General features: G+C 34.7%; 1 protein-coding gene across 1 annotated transcript; it reads left to right on the forward strand.

The window, feature by feature from the left end:
- Positions 1-4,257: 4,257 nt before the first annotated feature.
- LOC114389881 lies at positions 4,258-5,338 on the forward strand. Its single transcript, XM_028350594.1, has 2 exons — positions 4,258-4,744; positions 5,292-5,338. Exons 1-2 carry the CDS (start codon positions 4,258-4,260, stop codon positions 5,336-5,338), a joined length of 534 nt encoding a protein of 177 aa, XP_028206395.1.
- The last annotated feature ends 5,828 nt before the right edge of the window (positions 5,339-11,166 follow it).

Raw genomic sequence — 11,166 nt, forward strand, 5'->3', positions numbered from 1 at the left:
TGTGGTACAAGTAGAGGGTACATCTACTTGGGTTTGACTGAGAACAAGAGAGGGTACATCTCTTGTGGATCAGTTCTAGTGGAGGGTACATCCACTAGGTTCAAAGAGAACAAGGGAGGGTACATCCCTTGTGGATCTTTGCTTGTAAAAGGATTTTTACAAGGTTGAAAGAAATCTCAAGGACCGCAGGTCGCTTGGGGACTGGATGTAGGCTCGGGTTGTTGCCGAACCAGTATAAAAACTCTTGTGTGTTTGTTTCCTTCTTCCCTACTCTTTTACTTTCCGCTGTGCATTTAATTTCCACTTTTACTTTCTGTTAAGTTTTCTCTTCTACTCCTCATTCTCTGAACAATTTAGTAAAAGCCTTAAGAAGAGTAATTTTTTACTTAGTAAAGGTTTATGAATAATTAATCCAACCCCGCTTCTTAATTATTCTGAGGCCACTCGATCCAACAGTTATGATCCTGAGGGTGCTGAGGCTTGGCTGAGGGAGATTGAGAAGATCTTCCGGGTGATGGAATGTCAGGACCATCAGAAGGTGTTGTTTGCTACTCACATGCTAGCAGATGAGGCAGAGTATTGGTGGGAGAACACTTGCCCACGTTTGGAGGGAGCAGATGGTGTTGTTGTCCTATGGGGGAGCTTTAGATAGACTTTTCTGGAGAAGTATTTTCCTGAAGATGTGAAGAATAGAAAGGAGATGGAGTTCCATGAGCTTAAACAAGGGAGTATGACGGTGGCAGAGTACGTAGTGAAGTTTGAGAACCGTGTAAGGTATTTTCCTCATTATCAGGGGGAAGCTGAGGAAGGGTCCAAATGCGTGAAATTTGTCAATGGCCTTCGACCAGAAGTAAAAATGATGGTAAATTATCATGGTATTCACAACTTTGCATAGTTGACCAACATGTGTAGAATCTTTGATGAAGATCAGTGGGAGAAGGCTGCTTTTTATAGGAATGCCAATGCTAGTCATGGGAAAGAGAAGAAGCCGGTGACTCACAGTCGTGCTAAGCCATATTCTGCCCCTCCTGGGAAATATGGTAACCATTCTGGGGGACAAAGGACCAGTGGAGGACATCACCTAGCTGGTGGGAGTTCTCAGTCAGTTAACAGAGTGTCTCAGCCTACTGGTAGAGGTGGTGGTGGTGCTCCTGTTATACCTGCTACGCCAACCCAGCGTGCTAAGTGTGGTAGGATGGGTCATTTTGCTCGTGACTGCCCAGATAGTGATGTGACTTGTTTCAACTGCCGGGGTAAGGGCCACCTCAGTACCAGTTGCCCACATCCGAGGAGGGAGAAGATGAGTGGAAGTCTGAATAACCAGAACGGACGACCAAAGACCATAGGGAGAGTGTTTGCTCTTAGTGGTGTTGATGCCGCACAATCTGATGATCTCATTCAAGGTATGTGTTTCATAAGTCAAGTTCCCTTGGTTGTATTGTATGATTCAGGTGCGACCCATTCATTTATTTCTCGTGTCTGTGTTGAAAAACTTGTCTTGCCTGTGTCTTCCTTGAAATTTGACTTGATTGTGAATACACCTGCTAGTGGGTCTGTTTTAACTTCTGATGTGTGTTTGCAATGTCCTATCTTAATTTCTGATAGACAATTTCTTATTGACTTAGTTGTTTTACCTTTGAGTCAGATTGATGTTATTCTTGGTATGGACTGGTTATCTTCCAATCTTGTCTTATTAAATTACTTTGAGAAATCTGTTGTCTTTCCTGAGTCTGGTGTGAGTGAAGGTGATATGTTTTTGTCTGCTAACCAAGTTGAGGCATCTTTAAGGGAGGATGCACAGGTATACATGATCTTAGCTAGTATGAGAGTTGAGACCAAAACCCCTGTGAGTGATATACCATTGGTGAGAGAGTTTACAGAGGTATTTAAGGAGGTATCAGGATTACCACCTGAGAGAGAGGTCGAGTTCTCGATAGACCTAGTGCCCGGTACTGGACCCATATCCATAGCACCTTATAGGATGTCCCCTGTAGAGTTGAGTGAGCTTAAGAAACAGTTAGAGGAACTCTTAGAGAAACAGTTTGTGAGGCCTAGTGTGTCACCCTGGGGAGCACCGGTGTTGTTAGTTAAGAAGAAGGATGGGACTATGAGGCTATGTGTAGATTACCGTCAGTTGAATAAAGTAACGATTAAGAATAGGTACCCTTTGCCTAGGATAGATGACCTGATGGACCAATTAGTAGGGGCTTGTGTGTTCAGTAAGATAGATCTTAGGTCAGGTTACCACTAGATTAGAGTGAAGCCTGAAGATGTTCCGAAGACTGCCTTTAGGACCCGTTACGGTCATTATGAGTACTTGCTTATGCCTTTTGGTGTGACCAACGCCCCTGGTGTGTTCATGGATTATATGAATAGGATCTTTCACCCCTACCTGGATAGTTTTGTAATGGTCTTCATAGATGATATCTTGGTGTATTCTAAGACTAGAGAGGAACATGCGGAGCATTTGAGAGTTGTGTTGCAAACCCTTAAAGACAATAGACTATATGCTAAGTTGTCCAAGTATGATTTTTGGCTAGAGGAGGTGAGCTTCTTAGGGCATGTTATATCTAAGGGAGGGATAGCAGTAGATCCTTCCAAGGTAGAGGCGGTGATGAGTTGGGAGAGTCCTAAGTCAGTGTTTGAGATTAAGAGCTTTCTTGGCTTAGCAGGATACTATCATAGATTCATAGAGGGTTTTTCTAAGCTAGCCTTACCTTTGACTAAGCTTACTCGTAAGGGTCAAGTTTTTGTGTGGGATGCCTAGTGTGAGAGTAGTTTCCGTACCCTTAAGGAAAGGTTAACCACTGCACCAGTTTTAGTGTTACCTGACCCGAGTGAACCTTTTGTGGTGTACTGTGATGCGTCCAAGATGGGTTTGGGTGGAGTGCTTATGCAATGGGGACAGGTAGTGGCCTATGCTTCTCGACATCTTAAGATACATGAAAGGAATTATCCCACACACGATCTTGAGTTAGCAGCCGTAGTTTTTGCTCTTAAGCTTTGGAGGCATTACCTTTATGGATCTAAATTTGAGGTGTTTAGTGACCATAAGAGCCTTAGATATTTGTTTGATAAAAAAGAGCTTAACATGAGGCAGAGGAGATGGTTAGAGTTCCTTAAGGATTACGATTTTGAGCTTAGCTATCACCCAGGTAAAGCCAATGTAGTAGTTAATGCCTTAAGTAGAAAATCCCTTCAAATGTCGGCTTTGATGGTTAGACAGTTGGATCTCTTAGAGCAGTTTAGAGACATGAGTTTGGCATGTGAGATCACCTCTAGTAGCATTAAGTTGGGTATGTTGAGAGTCACCAGCAAACTCTTGAGCGAGATCCGTGAGGGTCAGAAGTCTGACCCATTCTTGTCAGCTCAGTTAGAGTCCATAGTCGCAGGAAGAGAGAATAGTTTTAGAGTGGGAACTGATGGAGTCTTGAGGTTTCAGGATAGGGTGTGTGTTCCTAGTGTACCCAAGCTTAGGAGAACGATCTTGGAAGAGGGCCATAGAAGTAGTCTGAGTATCCACTCGGGAGTGACTAAGATGTACCAGGACCTTGGGCAGATGTTTTGGTGGCCGAGTATGAAGAAAGAAGTTAATGAGTTTGTCCTTGCATGCCTAGTGTGCCAGAAAGCTAAGATAGAACACCAGAACCCTTCAGGGAAGTTGCAACCTTTAGAGATACCTGAGTGGAAGTGGGATAGCATCTCCATGGATTTCGTGGTGGGGTTACCTAGAACCACTAAAGGTTTAGATTCCATTTGGGTTATTGTAGAAAGGTTGACCAAATCTGCTCACTTCATCCCAATAAACATCAGATATTCTTTAGAGAGGTTGACTAGCTTGTACGTCAGTGAGATAGTTAGATTACACGGTGTTCCCTCTAGCATAGTCTTTGATAGAGATCCCAGATTTACCTCTAGATTTTGGGAGAGTCTTCATAAAGCCTTAAGGACCAAGCTTAGGTTGAGTTCTGCTTACCACCCACAAACTGACGGTCAAACCGAGCGCACCATCCAATCCTTAGAGGACCTCTTGAGAGCCTGTGTGTTAGAACAGAGGGGTAGTTGGGATAGTTTCTTACCCTTGATAGAGTTTACATACAACAATAGTTTTCACTCTAGTATAGGTATGGTGCCTTACGAGGCATTGTATGGTAGAAGATGTAGGACACCTCTATGTTGGGTAGATTCCAATGAGAGCATTGCATTAGGACCTGAGGTAGTTCAGCAGACCACCGAAAAGGTCAAGTTGATCCAAGGATGAAAGCAGCCCAAAGTAGGCAGAAGAGCTACTATGATAAGAGAAGAAAGGATCTTGAATTTGCTATAGGTGATCATGTATTTTTGAGAGTTACTTCGTGGACTGGGGTTGGTAGGGCGTTGAAGTCCCGTAAGCTCACACCTAGATTCATTGGTCCCTTTGAAATCCTAAAGCGTGTCGGCCCAGTTGCATATCAGGTGGCTTTGCCACCATCTCTCTCAAATCTCCATAGTGTCTTCCATATCTCTCAACTCATAAAATATGTCCATGATCCGTCGCACGTGATCGAATTGGACAATGTCCAAGTGAAAGAGAACTTGACATATGAAACACAACCATTGAGGATCGACGATCATATGGTTAGGCAGCTAAGGGGGAAAGAGATTCCCTTGGTCAAAGTAGTATGGGGAAGTGCTTCGAGTGAGGATGCCACCTGGGAACTAGAGGGTCAGATGCGTGATGCATATCCTACCTTATTCGATACCGGTAAGTTTCGGGGACGAAACTTTTTATTTAGGGGGTGGAATTCTAACAGCCGTAACTTTTAATAAATAAATAAGAAATTAATAAATTAATAAATAAGTAAAAAAATATAATTATGTCATAAATTTCCACTATATAAATCAAATGTTAACCTAGAGCAGCTTTTACAAAACACTTTTGTCCCTTTCTCTTCTTCTGACGCACAAGCACCCTAACAGAGCAATCGGAGGAGGAGCTCTAGAGAGCACCAGAGACGCCACAATTGCTAACGGAGAACGATTGAGGGACTACGTCGAGGTAAGGGATGAGTTATTCACGCTTGGGGATTAGAATGAACATGTATAGGGATCCCTAGAGGATCAATTTTTGGGTATTTTGGGTTGTTTCTTACCTTATTTTCCCAAATTTATGCTTGTCATGTAACTGAATTTCACTTTTTACAAATTTGATTTATTTACATATATTGCAAGTTTTGATTTCATATGAATTATTTTCTTGTTTCAATGTTTTGATTTCAATTTAAATTACATAATAATGATCATATATGTAGGCACATTATATGAATTGCTTACCCACGTTTACCGGATACGTATATGACTGATTTTGAATTATATCTAATTATACAATGAAATCAGATTTTTTTTAGATACATATGATTGTTTGTTATTTGGCGCTTGTACCATACGTATTGGGTTTGTTGAAATATATATATATATATATATATATATATATATATATATATATATATATATATATATATATATATATATATATTAAGCTTTTTGAGTGAAAGTGCCTATATGTGATTCCTCCTGGTACAATTTTGTTGTTTGAGATTTCTATAATAATAATAATAACAAATAAAGTAAGGTTATAGAAATCATTTTCTTTTCATAAATAAATTAAATATTATTATAAAATTTTTATTTTATTTCTTTTCAGTTATATATGCTATATAAGTTAGTAGTTACAATTATTCTTTTTGTTTATAAATGGCTGTACAGAAATAAATAGCTGTATAATATTTATGCATTCCATTTTAGATATGTTGTAAATATTTCCTCTATCATTGGTTGTGCAGTAGTTATGTTTTCTGCTTTGAATTACGGGTTCCACTTTACAAATTTACATATATATGCATATTTATTAATTCATGTAACTGTACTATGTATGATATATATTATTACATATAAATATATTTGTACGCTTTAAGGTTAAATATATATTTCATTGATTATAATTGTGCTTACCTATTAGTTAAATTCTTACCGGTTAATTAATCGAGACTTAGAGGTACATATCATTATTTTATCCCTAAATATTTTGATTTGGTTAGTGCATATATACTACTTGGAATTTGTATTACTAATATATTTCAGTTTAATTTATATTTTTGTTGTGTCAAGTAAATGTTACTATTGAATAATATGTGTAGGATGCATGAGATGCGATAAATTATTTTATTATGAAAATGTGATTGAGATTATCTGTAAGTGATAATCATTTGATACGTAATGGATTGTGAATTACATGACTCTTGAGATGTTGTATGTTTTGAGTTGTGAGCCATGAATTATGTAATCACACAACTGGAAGACCCTTTAAGGGCGACGAGTTAATGCGTGATGAGTTGTGATGGGATCCACTGTGGGAACCCGACAAGTTAATCACATGAGGCGCACTGAGTTAAAATATTTTTTTTTTTAAAAAAAATATATACAATCGAGATTTTGAAAACAATTGAGTAGTTGTGTGTATTGCATAATTCATAGGTAGAGTCTGTGTGTTCAAATGTTTTTTTTAGGTTGGACCTGAATCAGGAGGAAGAGGCCCTGGCGGACTCTTCGGAGTGCAGGCCTTGGGGGTCATCCGGTTTGAGTGCTCTTGTAAGTCTATACCGATCCCACATGGTTGGAGCATTCTCGCAAAACAGCGTGACCCTGACTGGTCTCCCTATGATTTCACTTAGTGAGAGTGACCTGACTTACCCATTGTGAGGCATGTCCTGTCATGTACTCCTAGGCGCCCGACCAGGTTTTTCACTGAAAAATGGTACCACATTGCATGTAGGCTTGAGTCTAGAGTAATTGTTGCATAACGCATGTGTTTGGCTTTCATTGGGTTAACAATTGTGGTTTGATGTTATTTTCTGGAGTGGATGAACTAGAATGGATGTGCATAATGTATGTGATTTTGTGAAGTAGTGTTAATTATATAAATTCATCCATAAGTATTACATGTTCTACATGCTCTAATATTTTATTATATATGAATGTGATAACTCATTTCCGGTGTGTGTTTGTGTTTGGGCTGATTGCCATTTGTTTAGGTGAGCCATCACATGATGAATTCCATGTGAGAGCTAGAGAGACTTAGTCTGTGATAGAGACATGCTCTGATAAGTGTGACATTGGGGCATAGGATTTTCTTCGCATAATATATTTTCTATAAACGATATAGTTGTGTTACGTTTCTGTTTTAGTTTTTTTTTATTTATTCATTCAGTATGAACGACCTTGTTCTGAGCCGAGATAACTTTGTTGTTTTTATTCGAACAATTGCTACTATGTTTTCATTAAGTGAATGCGAATCCTTTATCTTTTGAAAATCAATTTAAAGTCAATATGTTTAAAAAAAAATTCCGTATAATTTTATTTCCCTTTATTCGTTATTTGTGAGGGTAGAAGGTGTTACAGGGCTCACATTCGTGATTTGGCTCATTTCCGCAGGCATTTCACTTCTTTGCAGCGCATTACTGACTCTTTAATTAGGGGCAGATCTACATCAGGTGTTCAAGGAAAATTTCGTTATCTGACTATAGCAATTATAGTCTACTGCATCTGACTGTCTAGGAATAAGCTGATTTTTGAAGATTATCAATTTTCTGTAATAGAGGTTATTAACAAGATTAAGTTTCTTATGTATAGATAAGCGCACCTATTGCATTTGCTTTAATATCTTGATATAGGCCTTCTTGTATTAGGAAGACTTTTGATTTTCTCTAGCTGCGAGGTATGCCCCATTTATTGTTTTATCATTTTGGATTTAATATAATTTACATTTTTCTCTAAAAAAAAAGTCTGTATAGTAAAGTACTTGCTATTTACACCGTTCAATTTTCCCAGACACACTACTCCCTTCTCTTAATATTTTTTTATTGTAAATTATACCATTTATTTATTAAAACATAATATTAGAAATTACTTTTTAGAACAATATATATTAATTTCAGAAAGTAATTTCTGAAACTATGTTTTAACAAAATAAGCATAGTTCTAGAAATTACTTTCCAAAATTGATATATATTATTCTAGAAAGTAATTTTCAATAATTATAAACAAAATTAAATATGAAATATCGAACGTACCTTCAGTAGCTACAATAATTGTTAATCGCTAAATGCATGAGTTGGTTTTATGCTAGATATTGAGGGACCGATATCTGAAATTTCTAATTGACGAAATGTGAGAAAACACCTAATGGTGTATTAACAACTTTGATTTATGATTATTGTTATCCTTATTTTATTGTGTAAAAAAACATTGTGCGCACAACTATCAAATTAACACACAGATTGAGCTTAGGCCACTGTAAAGCTGAAGTGTCTTTGTCTTTGTGGGTCCATAACAATCAATTCAGCCAACTTGGTTTTGTGAGAATTATTATTGTTGTTAATGCTAAAATGATGTCTCATTTTCATAATAAACAAAAGAAAAACAATAATCACAAATTAAAGCTGCTAACATACCATTAGGTGTCTCCTCGCATTTTGTCCATTGGGAATTTTACATACGAATTTATCAGTCACTATCTAGTACTGAACTATGTAATGCGTCCATCAACTAGCGCTTAGTTATTTATGCGACTCTTGGAGGAAGGTGCATATGGAGGAATCCAAGTTCAACATTGTGTATGCGATTTTGTTTATGGCTATTGAAAATTATTTCCTAGAACAACATATATAATTTTTTTTAAAGTAATTTCTGAAACTATGCGTATTTTGTTAAAGCATACTTTTGAAAATTACTTTTCGAAATTAATAGGTTGTACTTTTTGAAATTCATATATGTTGTTTCGGAAAGTAAACTTTGGAACTATGTTTTAACAAAACACACATAACTCATTAACTACTTTCCAGAATTGATATGTTATTTAAAAAGTAATTTCAGGAACTATGTTTAAGAAATAAAGGATATAATTGATAATAAGAAATATAAAGAGAAGGAAGGATGTAGAAAACATGCGGGTGTAAATAACAAGTGTCAAACAATAATGGATGGGTCAATCGAGAATCACCATCTCTAGGCTTTTTATAAGCAAAAATTGATGGGACTTTTATTCTCACACCCTTTCGTTAAGTACGTTCACAATTTTATTTTTTTTAGTTTTTAACAAAAATATTCTTCACATAAATAATTTTTGTTGTGTATCTTGATAAGATTTATTAAATGGAAATATGTTTTTGCTGTGTAATTAAATCTATACACATGATTTTTTTAAATAAAATATTTTTAATATTAATCAAATCAATTATGATACTGATTACTTTTTAATTGAAATTAAATTAGTTACGATACAAGTTATGTACCTTTTTAGTAGTAATTAATAAATTAATAATGTTACAAATTATATTTTTAATAGTAATTAAATCAATTGTGATACTAATTTTGTATAACTAATTAAATTATTATTATAAAATGTAACTTGTATTGTAATTAATTTGATTGTAACTAGAAAATGTATTTTTATCATAATTAATCCGACTATTATTGAAAAAGATAACTTGCATCATAATTAATTTAATTTCAATTAAAAAGATAATTAATATAATAATTAATTTAATTACTATTAAAAATGATAAATTTTATTATAATTAATTCAATTCCAATCTTAAAAAAGAAATTTGTGTCATAATTAGTTTGATTAATATTGAAAAATATTTTTTTAACAAAAGTAAATTGTATATAGAATTAATTACACAGTAGAAATAAACTTTTGTTGTGTATTTTGACTAAAATACACAACAAAAATTTATTTTTATTTTATTAAATTTTGAGTAAAATATATTTTTTTCCACGTAAAAAAACTCGCAAGAAACCCAAATCAATCCAAGTCCAAAAAAAAAAAAAACTTCAAAACCACTATGAATAATATAAGAAAGAAACAAATTAAAAGAGATTGTTGCAGCAAAAAAAAATGTTTACAAAATCTACAGCAACTATCAACAATCAACAACACCAAAACCCATAGAATCGCACAATGTAGAAGAATAAATCATCCTTCTCCGCCGCCACCTTCACTCTCTTCATCGCCACCCTCTTAATCCTCTCTTCTATATCACCATTGCATACCCTCTTAATCTGCTATTCTATTTCGCAATGAAAGCTGCACCCTCGACGTGGTCATTGATTCATTCAAATTCAGAGCATGGTCGTGGATTAAAGCAAGGATTGAAAGGTTTTGATGTACCTCTATATCCCTGGTCAACGGAACCCGGTGTCTGTCTAAATATGATTAAGTGAGGCAATATGGTTCTGTATGTGTGGGAGCAATAGTTGTCGGGTTATGGTGGTAACAAGGTAACTATGATTTTTATGTAATCAGCGCTGCTATGTAGACTTATTGGAGGGTTTTATTTGTTTTAACTAATTCAGTACCCGTGCGAAGGTAAGCGTGGACTATATAATTAAAATATTATATAATATTTTTATTTCTTAAATTTAAAAGCAAGTGAATGAACTTAAACATAAATCACAATTTTTGGTCATTTGTTACTAAAGATAGCACTTCTTTGTTATGGTGTTTCACGTGGGCCTTCATAACAGATGCAGTTTCATGTGTTTGCTGGATGTGTTGGATCCCTGTAACTCTAACTCTAAAAAAAAAAGACATATTTTAATTTTGCAAATATGAAGATAATTTTTTTATAAGAACTAAAATTGAAATTTAATATATTTATATAAATGAAAAAGGTTTTTTTCCCTACATTATACCTTCTCTCTTTTCATTTTTTTTCTCAAAATACACCTACATGAAAAATATTTGTTAAACTATACCTGTTGAGTTTGCATAGAGAAGTCGGGGTAGGGGGATCCCACTTCTTTTTTTTAAAAAAAAATTTAAAGCAAATAATTTTCTTTACTAAATTATTTTTTTATTTTTTTTTAAAATAATTCACTTGTTTTTTTAAATATTATTTTCAGATTATAAAAATAATTAATTTTTTAATATTATTATTTTATTTTTAAATAATGAGAATATTTTTTGTTAAATTATTTATCAAAATTTTTAAAATAATTAATTAATAGTATTAAAATAAATAAAAAAGATAAAGTGATTAAAAAAATAGATTGATTAAAAATACAATGAATATATAGTTATGACATCTTAATTATATTATATGAAAAAATTAAAACACTAAAATA

Source organism: Glycine soja, chromosome 16, assembly GCF_004193775.1.
Source record: "Glycine soja cultivar W05 chromosome 16, ASM419377v2, whole genome shotgun sequence".
Classification (NCBI taxonomy): domain Eukaryota; kingdom Viridiplantae; phylum Streptophyta; class Magnoliopsida; order Fabales; family Fabaceae; genus Glycine; species Glycine soja.

What these genes read in the sequence shown, in the direction of transcription:
- LOC114389881 (XM_028350594.1), top strand. Translation starts at nt 4,258, where the DNA reads ATGAAAGCAGCCCAAAGTAGGCAGAAGAGCTACTATGATAAGAGAAGA. An exon ending in TCCTACCTTATTCGATACCG is followed by an intron (nt 4,745 to 5,291) that starts GTAAGTTTCGGG and finishes TCATATATGTAG; the next exon opens with GCACATTATATGAATTGCTT.